Source organism: Caenorhabditis briggsae (assembly GCF_000004555.2).
Source record: "Caenorhabditis briggsae complete genome, chrII, whole genome shotgun sequence".
NCBI lineage: Eukaryota > Metazoa > Nematoda > Chromadorea > Rhabditida > Rhabditidae > Caenorhabditis > Caenorhabditis briggsae.
The window spans coordinates 4,115,267-4,138,899 of NC_013486.2; the positions used below are offsets into that span (position 1 = coordinate 4,115,267).

At 33.9% G+C, this 23,633-nt stretch overlaps 5 protein-coding genes across 5 annotated transcripts; 1 reads left to right on the plus strand and 4 right to left on the minus strand.

The window, feature by feature from the left end:
- Window positions 1-1,870: 1,870 nt before the first annotated feature.
- On the minus strand, window positions 1,871-2,572 carry CBG00533 (the record flags this gene model as incomplete). Its single annotated transcript, XM_002630085.1, has 3 exons — window positions 1,871-2,183; window positions 2,329-2,461; window positions 2,512-2,572. The coding sequence occupies 3 exons, from the start codon at window positions 2,570-2,572 to the stop codon at window positions 1,871-1,873; spliced, it is 507 nt and encodes a 168-aa protein (XP_002630131.1).
- A 783-nt stretch (window positions 2,573-3,355) lies between these two features.
- On the minus strand, window positions 3,356-6,822 carry CBG00534 (the record flags this gene model as incomplete). Its single annotated transcript, XM_002630086.1, has 5 exons — window positions 3,356-3,713; window positions 3,762-4,047; window positions 5,857-6,292; window positions 6,339-6,712; window positions 6,762-6,822. The coding sequence occupies 5 exons, from the start codon at window positions 6,820-6,822 to the stop codon at window positions 3,356-3,358; spliced, it is 1,515 nt and encodes a 504-aa protein (XP_002630132.1).
- A 5,971-nt stretch (window positions 6,823-12,793) lies between these two features.
- On the plus strand, window positions 12,794-16,482 carry Cbr-chhy-1 (the record flags this gene model as incomplete). The annotated part of the gene is made up of 9 exons (XM_002630087.1): window positions 12,794-12,870; window positions 13,004-13,128; window positions 13,172-13,287; window positions 13,488-13,628; window positions 13,905-14,155; window positions 14,706-14,805; window positions 14,975-15,091; window positions 15,314-15,534; window positions 16,218-16,482. The coding sequence occupies 9 exons, from the start codon at window positions 12,794-12,796 to the stop codon at window positions 16,480-16,482; spliced, it is 1,413 nt and encodes a 470-aa protein (XP_002630133.1).
- A 246-nt stretch (window positions 16,483-16,728) lies between these two features.
- On the minus strand, window positions 16,729-19,375 carry CBG00536 (the record flags this gene model as incomplete). Its single annotated transcript, XM_002630088.1, has 8 exons — window positions 16,729-16,838; window positions 17,162-17,301; window positions 17,355-17,440; window positions 17,484-17,654; window positions 17,702-18,001; window positions 18,368-18,463; window positions 18,882-19,055; window positions 19,268-19,375. The coding sequence occupies 8 exons, from the start codon at window positions 19,373-19,375 to the stop codon at window positions 16,729-16,731; spliced, it is 1,185 nt and encodes a 394-aa protein (XP_002630134.1).
- A 301-nt stretch (window positions 19,376-19,676) lies between these two features.
- On the minus strand, window positions 19,677-19,754 carry CBG25510 (the record flags this gene model as incomplete). Its single annotated transcript, XM_045241958.1, has 1 exon — window positions 19,677-19,754. The coding sequence occupies one exon, from the start codon at window positions 19,752-19,754 to the stop codon at window positions 19,677-19,679; it is 78 nt and encodes a 25-aa protein (XP_045097953.1).
- Between the last annotated feature and the right edge of the window lie 3,879 nt (window positions 19,755-23,633).

Consider the following 23,633-nt stretch of genomic DNA (forward strand, 5'->3'; position numbering starts at 1 on the left):
CATTAACTGAACTGCACGAATTTCTGTTAGAGGTTCCGCTTTTATGTTTTTGAGCACGTCGGAGGGTGGGCTTCTATTAGAGGAAATACGGTATATTCATTAAAAAAATTCAGATAATAAGATTTTAAGAACTTCGAATTTTGAGAACTTCAGAATTTTAGAATTTTCAAATTCTGACACTATTCAAAAACTCGAAAAAAAACCTCGATCCTCTATTCTTCATTTTCCGATACACTAAATTATGTTTCCGAAAGAAAAGAAAAAACAAATCACACCATTTTGTTCTCAATTTCCTTCTCTTTTTTTTCTAAAAATGACAAAAAGTTCTGAGAGATAACAAACACTGCTATACGATTCGAAAGTGTGGCTCTTTTAATTTCTGATACACTCCACTTTTTTTTTCCTATTCCTCCATCAAAAAATTCCATTTTTGACACTTTTATCAACCAAATTCTCCACTTTTTTTCTACCGTCCCGGAGCCAAAAAGAAGAAAATCCTAGTTATAAATTTTCTCGACTATATTGATGGGCTGATTTCAGAAGGACTGATAATACTTTGCCACTCATTTTTTGACAGGAGGAGAACTATGAACTGCTTACGTAATTCGGGTTTATAATGAATTGACTTCTGATAGTGGTGGTCGGTGAGATGGGTTGGGGAAAGGGATGGAGGTAGGAAAATGGGATTTTTTGAAAAAAAAAAAACATTTTTTAGAAATATATATCTATGGTTTTTTTTTCGGATATCATTGGATCTCGAGATATACAGTACCCGCCAAAAGTTAATTAAATTTTTATGGATTTTTAGATTCAGATAATAAAATCTAGAGCTTCATTTTCATAGTTGACAATTTGGGGGTACGACGAATTCGAACGTTTTCAAAACCGAACAGACCTAAAATCGACAGATTCAATTCAGAATAGTCCTTTTTTCGCACACGTATCAGAACAAAACGCGGACAGAATCGAACTGTTACAAGTTCGAACTGGTAAGGAGTCGAACTGTCCCAAATTGGAACGCTGTTTTGTGTGTGCTTTCATGCGCGCTCTGTTGCCGACAATTTTTTGTAACTTTTTTGGTTTTTGAGTTGTGCTCCTTTAAAAATACCGTACCCTCCTCTCCTTCTCCATTGCATTTAGCGGCTTCCATCTTTAAAGGCGCATGTCTCATAAACGAAAAAAACTACAAAAAAGTTGTTAACTACAAAACTGAAGCTCTATTTTTGTTTAGAAGATCTGCAAGTTTTTGGTTTTATCCAACAAAATCTACTATATTTCTGAGACACTCAAAGGAGAAAATGTTTGAGTAAAACTACAAAAATCTTGAGATTTTGTTCAAATTAAAACGGGATTACTCCAAAAACCAGAAAATTGAATTTTGAATTATTCGGAGCATTCACTGAAGTAAATGTCGTCGCGATATTTTGAATCTTGCACAAAGAAGCGGGATTTTCAAGAAATAATAAGCAAATTATAGCTCTTCCCTCTCCAGAACACTTCTCCAGATTTTAGGGATTTTCAGAAATTAGCAAAAAAAAATTTTTTTTTCGAATCTTGTCTTCAGAGTTTTTTAGAAAATACTAATTTTTGATAATTTAAAAGTCTTAGTAACTTTTTCTAATAGTAAGTTTCAGAAGTTGAGGAGTTTAGGGAACGCGGGAAGTTTTGGGTTCATAGTTTTTAGAAATGAAATATCCTTGATTTCGAAAATCCATGGATTAATCTTCAAAACTCAGTTTTACAGATATTTATCTTATAAAATGACTTTACTATAACAAACGGTAACCAAAACAAAACAGAGCAACAGAAAAATCAGAGTGTAAATAATCAGTAATCAGCTGAAATTGAGCAACTGCCTAACCAAGCAACTTCAAATTCCAATTGTTAGAACTTGCTCCCAGCTCATCCATTTCTCAGCTTGTAATATAATTCGAATTGCCTGAGATCGATGCTCCGGAAATTGGCGAACCAAATCAACAGTCTTGTCGAATACAAAACTCAAAACTCTATCGGGAATCAATATTCCTGGACGCACAGCGTTTACGGTAGCTTCAAGCATTCGGAATACGAATTCAGCAGTTTCTTTTTTAAATGAAATCAATGAATTCTTATTGAAGACGTTGTAGAATAGTTCAATCATGTCAGGAATGTCGGCAGAGAACAGTGAAATTGAGAGTTCATGTCTGCAAAAGGCGATTGTTATAAAACCATTTCTCTTATCCATTCCCGAGCCGGAGCATGACTCGGTTCAAACTTAGAATTTTTGTTTCCAACAGAAAAATAAAACGTAGAGCTCAACAAGACCTACAAAATGATATTAAATTCAACCTTTCATCTGTGATGGACAACTGATTTTTGAATACTTTCAACTTTTCGAAGTTGTTCCCATCCAATGTCAAAAGTTCTCGAACAATTGCGTTGCTGGACTTTGTGTCCAAAACGGAGTCAAGCGATATAGTCTCTGAAAATTAGAAATTACATGATATGGCACTGGTTAATTAAAGTAATTACCATCATGAATTCCTTGAGCAATAGACTTAGCAGCCAATTGGGACAGCGTAGGAAAAGGCATGTTGTTTCTGAAATGCAGAGCAAGTTTTTAGTGGGACAAATCGATGCGAGAGGAGTATGGAGACTAGAATATGAATAAGAATGAGGAGTCGAGAAGATGACGTGGCGAGTGTCTACTAATGACCTTTTCACCAGGATTCCCATGGGAATAGATTATCTTGGAATGGTCTTTTACTGTAGAATTTGAATACATATGAGTAACGTGCAGAGGTCCAGTTTGTGGCAGTAAATATATGACGTGGAGGAGTACGGGGACCAAACAATTACCATAGACAGACGGGAATGGTCGTGTCAGCCGAGCACTGTATTTTTATTCTTCTGGGAAGAGGTAATAATTTAGCGGAAACTGTTTCGAAGAATTCTGGTGGCGTTAAATTAGTGATAAAAGTTGCAATGGAGCTATGCAGTCGGCTGCCGACCAATGGCCTACGTAAACGTGGTGCGATTTTTGGTCCCAAAATATGACTGAAACTATTGGATGGCCCGTCTGTTTCAATTTTCAAATTCGAAAGCTCTTCACCTTTTTTTGGTTTTTTATCCGTTTCGATTTTTTGTCCGAAACATTACGATACTTCAATTTCGGATTAGCTCAGTTTGCCTCTTGACCTACTTTGGTTCGCTAATTCATACATATTTTGTGTTTCTCGTGCTAATTAATTCTCAATGAGCACGCTTTCTATTTCAACTTTTCTACAGTATAAATAAGACTTTTATATAAAGATTTATTTTATGAGTAGATTTCAATATAACAGAGTGTAACAAAACAAAACAAAGCAAAAAAAAATCAGGTGGAATTCATAAACACTTTTACTTTTGAGAAAAACTCGAAATTTCCGCACATTGTTAGAATTTGCTCCCAACTCATCCATTCTACAGCTCGACGGATAATTCGAGACCCCTGAGTTTGATGCTCCGGAAACTGACGAACCAAATCAATAGTCTTGTCGAATACAAAACTCAAAACTCTCTCGGGAATCAATATTCCTGGACGCACAGCGTTTACGGTAGCTTCAAACATTCGGAATATGTGTCCAGCAGTTTCTTTTTTACGTGAAGTTGAGGAATTCTCATTGAAGACGTTGTAGAATAGTTCAATCATGTCAGGAATGTCGGCAGAGAACAGTGAAACTGAGAGTTCATGTCTGCAAAAAAATTATTAGAAGGTCGTTTAATAATCCAGTACAACTCACTCAAAAAGCCGAGATTCTAAATAACAATTCAGTGTCCAAAACTTGGTGTTCTGATCAAATGACTCCCGTAACACAAATAGTACTGCACTTGTGATGTGACGAAGCTCAGCGTTGACCAAATGTCCACGACTAGTTTTTAGATTTTCAAGAATCTCTCTGATAAATTGGAGCGCGAGCTCATCCCGTTCGGTCAAAAGAGCATATTCCAGACTTTCTGAGAATGAACTCATTGAAGACATATTGAGCATTTTGAGTCCGGAAATTGTAGTATGGTTGCAAGCGGTGCCTGAAAATAAATGGTTTATTCAAAACATCTTGATTAAAGAAACATATTTCTTGCGAAATTACTTTTTTTTGAGAAGTTTCTTTTTACTCATATTTTGAAACTTCAGTAGAGTTGCCCAGTATCGAAGGATACATCTAGTTCTAAGGATGCATTGTTTCCAAGGGTACATGGTATTTCGTGGAATATGCGGGAGACCGAATAAAAAACACATTTTTCACACACTATTACTCAGGGAATTTTTCGGCAAGTTGCTGCCCAATTTTAGCAAGTTGCTAAGCCGAAAAAAATGCTTGCCGCTGACAAACGGTAAGCCGTTTTTTCGGGTCAGCAACTTGCTGTTTTATAAAGCAAGTTGTCGTTCTTCATGAAATCTAGATGGCAACTTGCCGAATTAAGAGCGTTTTTTTCTCATAATTTCGAAGTGGACATATTTATTTAGGACATATTTATTGAGGAAACAGAGTGTGAAAACAATAGTAGGAAAAAAGGAAGTCAACTATGTATAGGTGGAGGGTACAAAGTAAGGGAAATTGGGACAACAATATTCAAATTAAATCCGAAAAATTTTCCATGAATTTGAGAAAGTTTCTTGCAAATACGTAGGCATCACTTCGCGTTTTGAGTTCTTCTAAATGTCTATCTTAAATTTTTATCAACTTCGACATTCAAGAAAAATTTCGACGTTCAATTATATTCAACGTTTCGCATCACGAACATATCAGGCTTGTCGCATAGGTTGTGAGAAATAGTGTGATAACTGAAAAAAAAGCTCTGAAGATTGTTTTTGAAGGTAGCAACTCACTGTGTCGATACTTCAATCGTTCGCTTTTCCAGTTGTTCTTCGATATTTAACTTGATAAAACCACTCGTTCTTTGTGAATCGTATCATAATGATAATTTCGAACTTCGATGACTATATCGTAGAAAAATTATAAATTTTTCTGACGAGCTTTGGATTTTGGATTTTCTTCCGGTTTAGATTATCTTTTCCTTGACATATTTTTCTGCAATGAAACGCTTCAAGTCATACCTGGTTCCACATGATACACTATAGAGTTATATCCAAAATATATCTTGTTTTTGTCCTATAATTCGACTTTTCCCCAATTTCTTGCCCCTCGGTGGTCTTAGTCCGAGGTGTCCAAACCTTAAAAGATATTAATTTTCTAGCAATATAAATTTTTAATATTACCTTCAAGCTTTCCTTCCATTTCGTTGTGAAGTTAGTTTGAAATACAATAAAATCAAGCAAAAAATAGGACAAAATAGGACAAAAAGAAAATCAATAATTCGAGAACATTTGAATGTCATCTGAACGCAGCAAGAGATCGGCAACTTGCTCTTTTCACGGCAAGCAAATAGCAACTTGCTAAAACTGTTTCATGCATGCGGCAACTTGCTGTTGTACCACCCTCTTGGAACAAGGTCAGCAAGCAGTAGCAACTTGCTAATTCATCCAGCAACTTGCTGATTGTGCTCAGTAACTTGCCAAATGGCTCGCAACTTGCCGTTTGCTTGCCCAAAGTTTCCTGAGTATGCACGCTTTTCGATCAAATATATAGGTTTAAGCTAAAACGCCCTACGCCTCAAGGTCCCAATGTGACCCTAGAACACGATCTACCCTCGATGTATCCTTTTTCTTTAAATAATTGGAGACGTTAAAGACGCATTGGCAATATTTTTGTTGTATTTAGCTGTGCTCCAATCTTTGATTGCCAGTTACAAAAAATAACGAAAGTTTTTCCAAAAAAAAGTCGAAAAAATCGGATATACTTTCCTAATTCCTAATCCAATAAACAAAAAACTTACACATCGCGGCAATAGTTTTCAATGATGAATGATTTTTCGCAAATGTTTCCAACTCTTGTTCAGTGACAGATATCCCTGAGCAATCCAAAAATTCCAAAGCTTCCATACGAACTCCAGCTGCCAACATGCCTCTGATTGGATGTGTCTTCTCGTCCCAGTTGAAGCTGGTACTCGCCACATCCAAATATTTGAGATTCTTTAACTCAGATAACTCTTTATATCCATTGATATCATCGAATTCCACAAAGTGCATTGTGAGTTTTTGTAGATTTTTGAGATTTTTGATTCCCTGAAGACATAATAGACCCAGTGGATCGGAGATGTCCAGAACAAGAAGGTTCGGGAAGAAAGCGCAAAAATTTGAGAATTGGAATCGCTCGTCAAATTTTTTGCAGCTGATATCTATGCTTTGGAGGTTTGGAAAAAATTCGGAAACCTAAAAAAAGTTCAGAATGAACTGATTCCTCACAAAAGCTTCTTACCTCTGTCTCCCATCCTGTAATAAATTCCTGTTCTGCAGACAAACCCAAATGAATCATTGCGTTTCTCGAATAATTATTCGTCGATTGAATTAATAAGGACACAATATCAAGTGTTCCGACATCCCAAGGATCACCGGGAAAATTGTCCCTCAATTGAGTCAACTCTCCAAAATCTAAAGACACCAAATTGAAATTCGACAAATTTCTAACTGCTCTTGCGTCGATCTCCCAACGTCGAAAATCAATTTCTGTGACGGATAACTGATTTTTGAATACTTCCAGCTTTTCGACGTTAAACTCATTAAGTTTCAAAAATTCTCGAACAATTGCGTTGCTGGATTTTGTGTCCAAAGTGGAAACAAGCGAGATAGACTCTGAAATTAAAACTAACTTGATATGACACTAGTTAATTAGGGTAATTACCATCATGAATTCCTTGAGCAACTGATTTAGCTGCCAATTGGGACAGAGTGGGAAAAGGCATGTTGTTTCTGAAATTTAGAGAAAGTTGGTAGCGAGAAAGACGATACGTGAGGAGTATGGAGACTAGATTATGAAAAAGAATGAGGAGTCGAGAAGATGACATGGCGAGAGACAGACGATGTAACCAGGTGGGAGCTACCAGGTGGGTCTAGTAATGACCGTGTCACCAAGATTCCCATAGGAATAGATTATCTTGAAATGGTCTTGTACTGTTTTCAACTGGTTTATGTCTGCTTTTGGGAAATATCAATCGCGAAAAAAAGAAATCAGAGGGGAAATATAATTTTAAGAGATCTGTAAAATCATTAAGTTTAAAGGAAATGAGGCAGCAAAAAGTTTGGCGGACAGTCTTCAGTTACGTTCGCGTAAGCGTAGCCCAGCCGGTAGCAACGCTGTACCCTGATCTGTCCCTCACGAGTTCAACTCTTCATAGGGTCTCTCTAGGCAAAAAAATCTGGAAAAATTTTTTGTTTAGCCATCTTTAAGAAAAAATGAATCGAAACAAAGTATACTCCAAAACCGGTGATAGAGCCCACACACTGCCAAGTTCGAGTTCAATTATCTCAATTCCAATGCAACTAATCAAAAACGTGTCAACTAACAAAACACTTATGATAATCTAAAAGTTGTCAGTTGACAACATTTTCATATTTCTGACAGGAATCGAGAAAAATAGGATCAAAGTTAGAAATTAAGAGGCTCTTCTATTACAGGATTTATGGTAAAAGAAGCAAACAATAAAGAACTAGGGGAGGACAAAATTAGAAGGCAGAATATGAATGCATATGAGTGATGTGTAGAGGTCCAGATTTTGACAATAAATAGATGAGGTGAAGGAGTACAGGAACCAAATAATTGCTGTAGACTGTCCCACCTGGTTGTGTCATTAGATTGTTCATCCGAGTACTGTGTTTTTGAATCTTTTGGAAGATATACCTAATTCAACTGAAACTGATTGAATGAATTCTAAAGGTTATAAACTTGTTGTTGAAATAAGAATAATTTACCACCTTCAAAATTGCAAAAGAGGAGCTCCCCATATTTTTCACTATCAGAAAACCCATGATTTGACACCTTTCTGATTAACTTTTTGTTTGCAAATCCACTAGATTTCAATTTATGGTTAACTTGTTTCATTTCTAGCCGCGAAGCTGTTTTCCGTCCGTATATTCATACTCATTCTCCCGTGTTTCCCCTTGCTAATTAATGCTCAATGAGCACTTTCTCTCTATTTTAACTTTTTCAACTGTACAGTATACAAACAAAACAGAGGGAGATCTATTTGTTTTATTCCTCTCTATCTGTTCTTTATCTGATCATTTATCCTCTTATCTCGGAAACACCCACCACCCACTTTTTTGTTAAATTGAAACTACACACTGTCTCATTAAAGCGCAACTGCATACTTTCTCATTAAAGCGCAACTGCATTCTACACTTTAGGAAACTTATATATAGAAAATTTGCTTTTTACTAGAAAAAAGTTGGGGTAGAAAAAGAACTAGATTTTTTAGTCATGTTATCTTGAAATTTGTGCAAATAGTCTTTCCATTGAAATTTTTGGGAACTCAAAAGTTTTCACAGTTTTCCTAATTTCAAAATCTTGAAAACGGTCATTTTTTGAATACATAAGTTTTCTGTTGCTAGGAAATTGGGAGCTCTGAAATTCTGAAATCCTGAGATTCCGAAATCATGAGATTCTGAAACCATGAAATTCCGAAATTCTGAGACCTTAAATCTTGAAATTCAGAAATTTTAAGATTTTGGGATTAAAATTGTGAAATTGTGAAATTGAGAAATTGATAAATCGCGAAATTCTAAGATTTAAAGTTTCTAAGATTCCATAAACATGATCCTAAATCTGAAGTTCCTATTCCCAAGAATTAGCAATCTTGAAATACCAAAACTATAAAATTCAAGGTTTGAAAATTCTAAACAGCCTTTTAAAAATCCTGACTTCCAGTTTTTTAAATGCATTTCAGAATTTCAGGGTCTCCAAATTCACAGGAATTTCTAAGTACTGTATTCTGAAATTTCAAAAATAGGATATTCCAAATTTTAGGTCTTCAAGAAAACTACAAAAACTGATCTCCTACGTTTTCAGTCTGCAAAACCTTCCCAAGCCCTCAAAACACACATTTTCACCGATTTTCTGCTTCCCTGTTCGCTAAAAAGTGCACCACAAACACAAAGTCTGATCAATTTCATAAATCAGTTTCAAAACTTTTATTTTTCCAAACTTCATGACATCATTTCCCAGCACTATTCACCTGTATTTATTTGCTTTTTCCTTGTTTTTCATCCTGAATTGTTTCTTTTATTTTCCTTGACACACACCAAATAAAACAGTTTTTATGTATTGTTTGTATGTTCAGACGTAACCCGTCTGAACATTTTTTGGCACATAAATACTGCTCTCTTGCTCTTTGAAAGCTGGAAAATTGAAACATGTGTTTGTGTGCTCTTTTTTCACAGAAAAAAATGGACAATGAGAGATGGGCAGTTTTTTAGATCAAATGTCCATGGAAAACACATGGACATTCGATACAAAATATCCAAGATCATGTGTTCCTCCAAGTTTTTGAGAAATTGAGAAAATTTTCTTTCTCTGACCAGTTATAAGACTTTGAATTTTGAAATTTAAGTTTCTAAGATTCTAAGATTCTGAGATTCTGAGATTCTAGGATTCCAAGATTTTTAAATTCTGAGATTCTGAGATTTTTCTATTTTACGATTGTCCAATTTTCAAGTTTTGAAGTTTTGAGATTCTGAGATTCTGAGATTCTGAGATTCTGAAATTCTGAGATTCTGAGATTCTGAGATTCTAAAATTCAGAGATTCAGAGATTCAGAGATTCTGAAATTTTGAGATACTGAAATTTTGAGATTCTGAGGTTTTAGGATTCTGATACTCTGAGAGTTTCCGATTTTCAGGTTTTGAAATTCTGAAATTCTAAGACGGTTTTTTTCTGTTTTCTAATTTCTAGATTCGGAAATACAGAATCCAGATTTTTTTCTTTTTCTAGAATTTTCAGATTATAAAAAACTTTTGTTTTGTTCAATTTTTCAACTAATTTTTTTCCGATTTTGCTGATTTTCTGAATTTTTGGTCTGATAAAACCGGGTTTCAGTTTTTTTTTGTAAATTCAGAAGTTATATAATTGTTTTCCTTTGAAAACTTTTCCAAAAAAAATCGGCCACTAAGAAATATAATATTTCCAGAAAAACGTTTTTCTCAAATTTTTTAACTGAGAAAAACTCTTGAATTCCGGGATTCTCAAATCATGACACACTTTGATCTTTAGATTTTTTTCCACTTCTTAATTCGAATCATCCTTACTCTTAAGTTTGAAGAATTCCGGATGTTTGTTTGAATATCCTATTTGTCATAAAATCCTTTTTTTTTTCAAATTTCTTTTTCAAATACTATGGTTTGAAACTTCTGATTCTGGAATTCAGAGAGTTTAAGAACACAAATTTTAGAAATTCAAGTTTTCGACACCTTCAAAAATCATAAATTTTGAAAAGTTAGTTTGAAAATAAGACAGAAATCCAAGTTCAACTTGCTCATTTTCCTTTTGTACCCTAATCTCTGCTCTTTTTTCCTTTTCATGTTTTATGACTCCGATTCCTATCATTCATTCATTTGTTTTTTTTTTACTTCGGTGCATTTATTCACTTCTCTCCTTCAGAAAGAGCAGCGTATCATTTTTATGTCGTCATATATTTTTTTGCTGTTTGCATATTGCTTTTTTATCGGAGAATACCCTTTGTGTTTGTATATTGTTCCTATTCAGTTTCTTCTTTTCATCCGATTTTTCAAGAGCCTTCTCCGGAAGGAAAATTGGGTTCTTTGAAATTATGAAAAAAAAGTTGCTGCTTTCGAAGCCACACCCACTTTTCACGTAGAGCACATAGAACGATCGGTTTGTAAGACTTACTGAATTTTATCAATTTGTCTCGAGCTGTTTATTGAGCTTTGTGACTTTAAGGTTGTGAAATTCAGAAAACTAAGATTTTAGAATTCGAATTTACAAAATGCCAATAAAAAACTTTTTTAAATACTTATAATGTTTTAGATTCCTGAAATGTTCAACATTTGGAAAAGTTCACAATTGATGAAGCTCTTATAAACTTTGAGATTTTGGTAACAAGTTTCTATAAATGATTCAAAGTTTCAGTCTTATATTAAAATCATATCTTGCTGATGATTCCCCAAAAATATGAAAATGAAAAAATTCAAATTCTGAAACTATGCGTTCCCAGAATCATGAAGATTCGATACTTTCTATAATTTTAAAATTCTGAGACTCTAATTTATTCAAGCGAATCTAGAATTTACGCTTTCTTTTATAATTTTTCCGATTCCTCCTTTATCGTTTTTCCAGAAAATGTGTATCTAACGTAAACCCTATCTTAGGAGCGCCACCCACCTTTGATCAAATCTATCTCAGTTCCGATGAAAGATATCGAAAAGTGTTTAACTGATAAAATATTTTTCAAATAATGATGAACATTTTATCAGTTGACTACTTTTTGATACCTCTCATAGAGAACCAGATAAATTGATTCTCATAACGCCACTCTTTCACTTGCACTCATAAACCTTAATTAGCTCGATTTCTGTGAGAGGTATCAAAAACTGTTCAGCTAGCAAAATGTTTTTGAAATTATAATAAACATTTTGTCAGTTGACTTCTTGTCGGTATCTTTTCAGGAAACAAGACAAATTGTGTCAAAGTGATGGGGGTCTTCTTTCTTCTTGATTTTCACGATAATTTCCTGCATAACCATTAAATTTTCAGGCTCACTCTGCAATTCATCAACTTTTCATAAAAAACAACTATAAAGTCGTCAGTCGTCTCCATCACCACCACACCCAATCTCGTCCCTTTTGATTCCAGACCGTGCCGCGTCGCCCGTTGTCCACGCCTTCTTTTTTTCCAGAGAGACAGACAGGGAGACTAGTACATCAGTACAACAGTGGTGGACTATGGCAATCAACTGAAATGGGGTGAACCCTTTTTTTTCTGCCACTGTTTCATTTCGTTTTGACGGTTTCTACTGGTTCACAAAAAGTGAGAAAGAAAAGAAGTGAGTCGTTTTTTCTAAATTTTGAATTATTGCTTTTTTTTTCTAAAAATTTGAAAAATTCAGCTCTCAAAACAAAGTTGAAATTGCTTTTCAACTGACGCTTTTTACAAATTAACTCAAACATTTTCTTAAATGTTTATTGAATTCAATTTTTAAAATTTCACTAAAAATTAGAAAAAAGTAAAACAGCTGTCAATTCTCAGCCGCTGATGTTTTTCAGATTGAAATTTGAGAAAATTTTTTTTTACAAATTTCAAGATTTGTGAAATTCTTTTTTAATCTAAGAATTGAAAATTGTAAGTTTTTAAATTTAAATTTTGAATTTTTTTGAATTTTTTCACTTTTTGGAATTTTTCCAAATGATGACTTAATTTTACTAATAGCTAGATTTTTTAACTAGATTTTTGAATTTTTAATCTCCCCTTTTGCTCCCTTTTGCTAACTTTTTTTTCCAGATACCCTGAAAAAAGTCGACCAGAAAAGATAGATTTTGGTGTTTGAAAACATCATAAAATCTCTCTAAAAACATTTTCTCCATCCACTTTTTTGGTATATAAAAGGCTCTTTTTTATATTTTTTGGTATATATGCTCAATCTATACCAAAAAATCATAAAAAAACGAATCTTCGAATATACGAAAAGACGATAAAATATTAGTTTTCTTTAGTTTTCTCAATCTTCTTGATCAGTTTTTTTTTCATTTTTCCCAGATGACAGATTCTGAGAAAAGAGGGCAGTTTTCCGGAAGATTCTTGGGTGTCCTCTTCTTTTTTTCATTTTTTTGAATTTCAGAACTTCAAAAAAAGGTTTCAAAGATTTTCTTCAATCAAAAAATTCCCATTTTTCAGATCCGGTACTATCCGAAAAGTGAGCCGAAAGGATGAAAACTGTAAAACTGAAAATATGTATTCCTATACTTTTGAAGCTGATATTTTTGATTGAAAATTCGAATGGAGCGTGAGTTTTTGATGTTTTGATGTTTTGAAGATTTTACGAATTTAAGATTCTGAGATTCTGAGATTCTGAAATTCTGAGATTTTGAGATTCTGAGATTTTGAGATTCTGAGATTTTGAAATTCATGTATTTCAGCCAATACGTCGGAACCTCTGCATCTCAACCAAACCGTACTGACGTCGTCTGGATGGTCCCATCCTGGCCATGCGTTGATAACGATTCCATTGATGTTCAAAAGTTTGGAATCCTACAGAATGAAGGTAAGGATTACTGTAGCTACAGTAATCTCAAATTTTTTTGTAGATCAAGAATTTGTCGGCGGTCAGGAATTCGCAATCTTCTATGAGCATAGTTTTGGAAAAGTTCCCTATTTCAAGGCCCAGAATGTCAGCGATCCACAGAATGGAGGACTTCCGCAGGTACGTTTGTTGAAATTCTGAATTCTAACTCTTTGGTGACGTAGTCACATTTCAGTCACGAGGAAGTAGGAGCTTTTGTATATTTTCAAAACTTTTTTTGAAAAAAAAATATAATAGAAAAGGATCTTAGAAACTCAGAATCTCAGAATCTGAGAATCTCAAAATCCTAGAATCCTAAAACTCTTTCATTCTTTTTCCAGCTCGGAGATCTTCAAGCTCATCTGGAACAGGCTGAAATAGACATCAAGACCACAATTCCAGATGAGAATTTTTCTGGAATCGCCGTTCTGGATATCGAGGAATTTCGACCGACGTGGGAGCTGAGTTGGGGTGTTTTTCAGGTATTCTGAATTTTTGAAAAAAAAATTATCAGAGTTCCTCTCAAATTGATCGTGCTTGAATGGTGCAGAATCCGTCTCCTTTTTCATAAGTTCACCAAAAACCATTTTTTAAATCCCCAACCGATGGAAAATCGATCCAGTCTCTAGATCCGGCTCAAAAAAGCCCGCGAATTTTAAACTGAATTCACACCGACCAAATTCAATATCTCTGTTCACATTATGATACGCCAAATTTCCGGTTATCGATAGAGCGAATTTTCATCATTTTAACGTCAGGTCTACAAAACCGAATCGATTCGTCTAACGCGTCAACAATATCCATATTGGTCTGAGAAACAAATCGAATGGTATGCAGAAAAAGATTACGAGAAAGCTTGTCAGAAATTTTTCATCGAAACGATTCGATTGGGAAAACGATTGAGACCGAATGCCAAATGGGGATATTATCTATTCCCAAAGTGTAACGGAGATGTTGGTCAGAAACAGGAAAACGAATGCTCAACGTTGTTCCAGAAATTCAATGATAAGTGAGTTAACTGATTGCAAAAATATTTGGAGAGTATGATATTTTTTCACTTTCTGAAAAGTTTTCCGAATTTTTAAAATCTAAAAGTTTCATTCCTGTAGCATTTTGGAACCCCGAAATTCTAATTTGAAAAATCCCCAAATTTTCTGAATTTATCTTATTTTTTAGAAATTTTGACGATTTTCCGAACTTTCGAAATCCCGGATTTTTTCCTGAAAATTCCGAAAATCCAATTAGAAAAATTCTATTTCTAGCTGCAAAAGGTCAAAAGGCAAAATAAAACGTCAGACAAAGCATCAAAAAGCCATTCGAGAGAGGGTAATTCCATAAATCAAAAGTGTCCAACCGTTTCAAAGGACAATGGCTAATAAAACTTTTTTATGGAAATTCGAAATTATTAAAATGGACATAAACTTTATTAAAAGGATGGGAACCAAAAAAGAGTAATAAATTTTTTATATGATCAAAAACATGTCTGAATATTTTTGAGCTTTGTAGTCTTTAGTTTGTTGTCTTTGTAGTTTGTACTTCTCAAAAATTCCAATTTTCAGTCTCATTTGGCTCTGGGCTGAAAGCACCGCTCTTTTCCCATCAATCTACCTCTACCCAACACATAAACAAGCTCCGGATTTCAATTTTATCAATTCCGGGGTCAGTTGGAATTTCAAATATCTTGTTTTGCAAGTTCGCTCTAATGAGAATTGTCGATAAAGCACATTTTGTGTGTTTTTGGAAACACTCTACTTGACTTATTATTAGAGCGCGCTTGCGACGTCATCTAAAATGTGCAAGTGCGCTCTACTGAAAACTGATTTTTCAGGCGCTAATCACTGAAACAAAACGGATAAAAAGGAATTATTGCCCGGGTTGTGAGATTCATGTTTTCACAAAAATCGAGTACAATCCATACAACACGCCGGATGAGTTTTATTCAAAGGTTTGTAGTCTTTGTAGTTTGTAGTCGTTGTAGCTTCAGTTGTCGTTGGTCGATGCACCATGTGATTTTTTTTTCAATTTTTGGCAGATTTTGATTATTAATTGATCACTTTCACCTCATTTTCTTAGATTTTAAGCAATTTTCTTAATTTTTTGAAATTTTTGAACAATTTCATCATAAATTTCCTCAAGTTTTCTACAAAAATTTCGACGATTTTTTCAGCAAAACCTTGCCAGCACAATTGATCTTGCCATAAAAATGAATGTGAACAGTGTGGTCATCTGGAGCACTTCACAATCAATGAGAAGTCGTTGTGGACTTCTTCAGACCTATTTGGATAACACATTGGGTCCTTATCTTCAATTAACGGATCGAAATATGGAAAAATGTCGACAGGAGAGATGTGAGGGACGCGGAGAGTGCTATTTGCCAAGACCGAAGACGTGAGGTTTTTTTGGAGGATCGAAAATTTGAGAATCCAAAACCTCAATCTCAAAATTCTGAAATTTCGAAAAATCCCTGAATCTTTATGTGTTACGAAATTTCTAAATTCTTCAACTTTAAACTGGAAAGTGTGAAAATAGAAAGTTTTGAAAAATTTTAGATTCTGAAAAAGACTTTGAGATTCTGTAATTTTCTTATTCTTAGATTCTGAAATTCTGAGATACTGACATTGAGAAATTCGGAAATTCAGAAATTCGGAAATTCGGAAATTTAGAAATTCGGAAATTCAGAAATTCAGAAATTCAGAAATTCGGAAATTCAGAAATTCAGAAATTCAGAAATTCAGAAATTCAGAAATTCAGAAATTCAGAAATTCAGAAATTCAGAAATTCAGAAATTCAGAAATTCAGAAATTCAGAAATTCAGAAATTCAGAAATTCAGAAATTCAGAAATTCAGAAATTCAGAAATTCAGAAATTCAGAAATTCAGAAATTCAGAAATTCAGAAATTCAGAAATTCAGAAATTCAGAAATTCAGAAATTCAGAAATTCAGAAATTCAGAAATTCAGAAATTCAGAAATTCAGAAATTCAGAAATGCTATTTTTCAAAATACTGGAATCTTGGATTTCTGTATTTCAGAATTTCAGACACTTTGAAATCTCATAATTATAATTTTTCAGGAACCCTGCCCTCTACAACTTTGCTTGTCGTTGTGAACGTCCATATTTCGGAAAAAGCTGTGAATATCGAGGACGTCGGATCGGATATTCAAAGTCTCGCCCAAAGCCTTCTCAAACAAGAATTCCAGATGTTTCTGCCTATTTTCGACCAGCTGCTCCTTCGTTTTCTTCAATTTCTGAATCCAATCGATACAATGCACCAAATCAGTATTACAACAAAGGATCGAATGTTGGAAATGGACAGAAAATTGAATTGATAAAATAATAGAAAACTTATGGTTTGAGTTTTGGGAATAAAATAGATTATTTATGTTTTTGACAATTTCAAATACTCAGAATCGGGGAATGCAGAGTCTCAAGATGTTTGAGCTTTCAAACTCATAATTTTTGAAAATCGGAAGGAATACAAAAAAACCAACATTGTAGAGTTTAAAACAATATTTGTGCATAAAAGTTTATTTGTACATAAAAATTTAGCAATAAAACTTCAAATTTTGAAGAAAAAAAAAATTCAAAAAGTGACGACAGTTCTCTCCTTCGGTTCGTCCCGGAAAAACCATGCACAACATCCGTAACACAGTTTTTTCGTGGCTCGAAGTGGAACTCGACGACTCTCTGTAACTGAAAATTTTTGATTTTGAAGTAAAGAAAACGGAAAACTGATTGGAAGTTAAAAGTATAATTTCCGACAGTATGGGTTGCCCAGAAATTTAGGCTAAAGTTTTTATTTTAATAAAGGCTTCTCAGAAAACTCAGAACAATGAAAATGCAGTTATAAGGGAATCCAAAATTTTAGAAAATCAGAAATTCGGAATTTTGGAAGATCGAAAATCCAAAATCTCTAGAAATTCAACAATTTTTAATTTTAAAAAATCTAATTTTATTTTTCCGAATTCCCATAGAATCATACATTTTTTTAAATTAATAAGATTTTTAAAACCTACCCGGCAATTTATTTGTCGAACTAGTATCCGATAAAAATGAGTTGATGTTTTTATCAAAAATATGCATTGCCGTACTCCTAACCATCTTATTGACCATCAGAAAGAACAATGGATTCACGAGTTGGTTGAATATTGTCGCACTGAAAAATCGATATCTGTCTGTGTGTCTGTTTGTCCAAAAAAAAGACCTTACCAATAGCAAAAAATTGTCCAAATCCATTGAAGAGAAAGTGTGACATTTTTGAACAACGGAGTTAGAACATCAGTGACATTGACGATCTAAAAAGAAAAATATCTATCTGTTTGTCCAGATGTCCACTACCTCCAATGCAATAGTAATTATCAGTGCTTGAACCACTAGTGATGTATCTCTTTCTGTTTTCTTCTGATTTTGATTATCAGCGATTTGCCGTTTTTTTATAATGAACACAAAAATTATCAAATACATTCCAAGCATGATGATCGGGAGAAAAGTAGAGGACAAGGTGAAAAACTGAAATTCAAATGTTCGTTGTAGTCTTTGTAGTCTTTGTAGCCTACCCTTGTCAAAATATTGGTTCCTAGGAGCACCTCTTGCATTGAGATCGTTTTTCTTGAGAACGTTTTTGTAGTTCCATAATTATAATTCCAGAAAACGATGAAATTGATATAAGACCAAATAAAAGTGGATATGATATGAATTCCTTTTGCACTGAACACTGATAAAATACTTGGAAAAACGAAAACGGCGAATCGATTGATTGTCATTAGAAGAGTGAAATATAAAGCCGCCTGTTCGGTTATCATAATTCCATATGATCCAACTTTATACCAGAATCGATTCGGTGATTCTTCATCGCTCTGGAAAAATGGATTTGAAGAATTTCTAGAATTTTTCGCTAGACCTAAAATTCCCAATGTCTTAGGTTTTGGTGGTTATTCTTTCAATTATCTAAGAAATGGTCTCAAAAATTCATCTTCGCCCAAATTTGAAAATGTTGAACATCTCGATTTTCCGTCAATTTTGACACTATGCTTCAATGCAAAAATCAGGACAATTTGGATGGAAAATCTACAAAGACTTCCAGAAATGAATGAAGATTCATGTTTCTCAATTTTTGTGAAATTTCAATTTTCGGAAACCGCTCTCGACAGGCTCTTGTTTTGATCCTAACCCCAATAATCCCCTGCCAAATGACTCAGCCTACATATAAACTCAAAACTCACATCAAAAAACAACATTGGCAAGACGGTCGTAAGCTGAAGCAGAATGTGAATTGCATTAGCTGCTGTTAGGTGATATACGATGGCGAAGAATGGGAACTGCAACAAACAACAATATATGAATGAGTCAGGATATTCTTTATGCCGAAACTTCTAAATCTGTAATTACTGGGCTCAGAATACACAGTTGAAACCAGTGTGACCCAACTTACTTTGAGCTCAATTAGCTCGGTTACTATAAGAAATATCAAAACTCGGTCAAAAGATAAAATATTGGGGATATTATGAAAAAAATTTATCCTTTTACAGATTTTGAATATCGCTTTGGAAACGAGATGAATGAGCTCAACGTGCAAACAACGATCTATCAGAGGGAGAAAGAGAGAATACGGTATCAATTCTCGGACGATATTAGTTTTTAAACGTTCTCTTGACCTACTAGTTACGAATTTTGACAAAGTTAAGGACCGTTGTACCATGAATATAAAAGAAGAAAATTAATAAAAACTTTCGATACCTCCTGAAACCTCTTCCGTCCTCTGATCAGGACCACAATGAAGATGGATACAGCGAACAATCCAATGATGATGAGACTTGCGAAAGCTGTAGCTGCAGCCACAATCGGAATGTATTCAGTCGTTGTCACATTTAAATCAACGATTGTCTCATTTAGAATTAGCGAGCCTTTTCCCTAGAAATGTAGAAATTTTTTTTTAATCATTTTGTGGGCGACTTCTACAATTCCATGTAAACAAAACTCGTTAATACCTTTGATATCAGGAAATTCTAGGAAACGAATTCTAGAAAACGAAAAATTGGTTGGGTTTGTACAGTTTTTGGTCCAAGCTATCATTTGAAAATGATCCAAAAAATACAAGAAGTAACTTTTTGATTTCAACTAACCGGGTCATCAGTGACAAGTGTGATATTGATAGTGGTGGCTTCCACAATATCTTCTGTTGTGGTTTCTAAATCAGAATAGACAGTGGTTAGAATAGTTGTGACTTCCATTTATCTGAAAATTCTGGACTGTTTTGAACTGAAAAACTGACGATTCCAAAAAAAGAAAAGAAAAAATGAAATCAGTAAAAAAGTAACGTTAACTCAAAAACTGGAATCAAGAAATCAAAAATATAAACACCATCTCCTAGATGCCGAGATCAAAATCTATACATCTACAAAAAACTGACATCTGACTGCTTCATGAGCTCTAAGAGTGAGGTATTGACAGCATTAAGAAGCAGTAGACTTCTGCAAGTTCCGACGGGATTTAATTATGTATTCGAGATGTCAGTTGACATATTTACAATGACTAACTGATGAGTGGTACCCTGTGGCACGGGCGGATCAGAAGGACGGAACTTTTGATTGTTGAGATATTGGGGATCATTGATTTTGGAAGGATGAGGATACAGAAATTTGGGATTTCAAGATTATAAATCCCTAGATACTGAAAATTTTAGAGTTTTGAACGCCGAATCTTAAAGAAAGGATGAGGCCTGAAAAACTGAAATTTTGTTCGTGCGAGCCCCTAAAAGACTTAAACTTGTGGGCCTATCGTTGAAGGTATCATATTGCTATCGGCTGAGCACTCAAGTGAGAACAAATCTATCTCGGTTCTTGAGAAAGATACCAAAAAGTGGTGAACTGACAAAACAGTTATCATGCCATCACAAACATTTAGTTAGTTAACCACTTTTGGATATCTTTTATAGGAACCGAGATAAAGTAGCTCAAAGTTGGCAGTGTGGAAAATCTAGTATTACTGGTTTTACAGTACCCAATTCCCATAAATATTAATACAACATTTCTCCGGTTTGGCAATATCCAAAAAATTTAAAATTCTCTAAATTTCGGATTCTCTGGCTTTTAAAACGAAAAGCCACGAACTTTCCACAAAGTTTCAAAAGGTGCTAGACTTCAGAATTCCAGAAATTTCCACAACATTTCAAAAATGTCTTTGAGATTTCCAAATAAAAAATTTCTAAAACTTTTCAAGCTACTCATCCGTATTCGAATTTTAACAAACAGTGAGATTGCAAGAATCAGAAAAAAATCGAGAAATTCACAAATTTTCGGAAAAATTCACAACAGTACAGACCAACGGAACAGACTAACCCAGAATTATTTTACTGAACGAATCTAGGAAAAAACTAAATTACTGTATTTATCCATTTTTTAGAAAAATAAATTTTTTTCAGAAAACTGGGACAGTTAATTGTAAGCTGAAAATTTGGACAATAAACAAAAGAATGTGACAGAACAAAAACCTGAAGATTTTCGCGAAAATAAATTTACGTTCGTCAAGGATAAGTGTTTTTCCGTACTCTCAAACTTGATATGATTATTGAAGAAAGGGAAAATTAAATAAAAATACTAATACTGAGACTATGATTTTATTTTCTTTAACTAGAAAAATAGAAATTAGTAAAGTTACCGTATCCCCACTCTCACAAAACGTCACATGCACTTTGAGCTCAATTATCTCGATTTCTATGAAAGCTATCAAAAATTTGTCAGCTGATAAAATGTTTATCATAATATCATTAACATTTTATCAGTTTATCACTTTTTGATAACTCTTACAGAAACCGAGAGATTTGGAGTTCTACTCGAGGAAATGGGCCAAAATCGCGCCAGCCAAGCTAGACACTGAAACCTTTGGAAAAAAACCAATCTTAATTTGAATAAATTAGAAAGTCTGAAGAAGTTTTTCTTAATGATTAGAAATCGCAGTACCAAATTTCAGAAGTAATCCTAAATTTGAAATGTTTTTTTGAAAATATAAATTTTTTAACTTCGTATTGGCTGGAATATATATTCTCCTCGTTTTTTTTTGCTTTCAGAACCTCCCCCTTTTGATTTTTTTCTTTGTCTTCTAAAAAAATTAAATTATAAGGGTGGTGAGGGTGTAGCAGTCTGCCGAAAAAATGCATGTTTTGTGTAGGTAGATGATTTATGATTACGCAAAAGAATCAACAATTTTGCTCTCCCCCCCCCCCCCCCCCCCGTTTCTTAGTGGATCGAAGAACAGGAAGTTTATTGCTCATGTTGGTAAAACAATTTTTGATGGATTGGATTAGTGAGAAATATTAGTTGTCGTCAAATCAAAAAACGATGAATTGATCTTTGGGAAAAAATATGAGTGTTTGTGTGTGTACTTGGATCAAGGAACATTTTTGGAGAATAGCAGAAATTTGAATGGAAAAAAAAGAAAATAGAAAAATGCAAAGGAATTCATAATTACTCAAAATACGCAAGTCAGGGTGATAACTATAGGTTTTTAAAATTCAGTGAACTTTAAAAAAAAATTTCTTCTTTCTACCGGTGGCGAAAAAAGGATTTTTCTCGAAAAATATTCATACAACCTCTAATAAAAGTGAAGCCAACTTTGATAACATTTATCTCGGTTCCTGTGAATAATATCAAAAAGTTGTCAACTGACAAAATATTTGTGATATTATGATAAGTGTTTTATCAGTTGATTACTTTTCGGTATCATTCACAGGAAACTAGATAAATTGAATTAAAGATGGGGGACCTTTTTATTTGTAGGAATTCAGAATTTTTTGATGGAAGGCTGATTCAAGTTTTCAATTTTCATTTTAGCAGGAAGTTGTTTTTACTTTAATTTCTTGGAATTCTCACGATTTCCAGAATTCTGTTTACAAAAAAGTTTTTTTGCAATCAAGAAATTCCACTATTTTCCATTGAGATTTTTAATGAAAATTTAGAAAATTATCTTCTAGGAATCTAGAAATTTTTGGCGCTTACTGAAAAACAAGTACAGTGCACTAAGAATTTTTGAAATTTCAAAAATAGGCTTATTTTTCGGATTTTTGGTTCACTGATGATTAGAACATTGAATTTTTCAGATCCGCGATTTTCCAAAAATTCAGAAATCATAAAAAATATGTACATTAACTTGGAGAACAAAATCCTACAGGTAGAATCTAGAAATTTTCAGAATCACACAATCAGAAACAAAATCTCGAAAAGGCAGAATTTACGATTTTCAGAATCTTGCTTTTCAAGAATCTCAGAATCTTGGAATATCAATATCTCATGTTTCAATTTTTAGAACTCCAGGATCTCGGAAAATCAGAACCTCAGAGTTTCAGAAATCAAAAAATCAAACCTTCAAATCTTCAAAAAAAAATCTGGAAACTTCTGAAAATCAAAACCACATCATTCGTATCAGAAACTTGTTTCTTTTCCGCAATTTTTCAGCTGTTTCCCAATTATTACATTTTTGTCTTTTTTTGCAAAATTGATCATAATTAGAAAAATTCGGAAAATTATGAAAATCTGATTTTGGAAATTCTGAGATTCTGAGATTCTGAGATTCTGAGATTCTGAGATTTTGAGATTCTGAGATTTTGAGATTCTGAGATTCTGAGATTCTGAGATTCTGGGGTTCTGAGATTCTGAGATTCTGTGATTCTGAGATTCTGGGGTTTTGAGATTCTGAGATTCTAAAATTCTAAAATTCTAAAATCCGGAAATTTTCAGTTTTTTCTTGCTGATCTATGAAATTGTTTTATTCCGATTCAGCGGAAGTTTCTTTTATGTTCTTCTGTCTTTCTGTCTTTTCTTGGTCTGAACAAAAAACGTGGTGTCGTTCAAACAACTCAATTATCCCTTCTAATTGTCTTGCACGTGCCTCCTAAAAATTTTCAGGTCTCTTAAGTCTTTCAGAAATCTCATAAAAGGACCTCCTACACTTTTTCAGGCACCAAAAAGGAAGGATGAATATTAAAAAAAGGAGAGAAAAGAAGGAAAATGGTATCCTAGAAACCCGAATGGTTTCTATGAGCAACTGGGGGAAAATGAGGGATCAAGGGGAGAAGAAGACGTTGAAAATTCACTTTACGAATATTCTCGGAAATGAATTTTTTTCAATGTTTGAATCGTATTCTCTAAAAATAAAAATAATCCTCACTGTTTTGAAAACAAAAAAAAATTATCACAAATTTTGATTTTTTCTTTGCGGTCCGCTTCTCAATTTGATAGACTTCATTCCGGCCCATACTCCGGGGGTACATCAAAAAGGTGTACATTGAGGGTACATCACTCTTATAGGGTACATTGACTCAGAGGGTACATTGACTGATAGGGTACATCTGAAGAGGAGTCTGATAGGGTACATTTAAGCAACTCTCATAGGGTACATCGACGAAATACTCAAAGGGTACATCGAAAAAATCTGAAAGGGTACATTGGTCTGATTTCGCACAGTTTTCGAATATTCGTAACTTAATGAGACGGA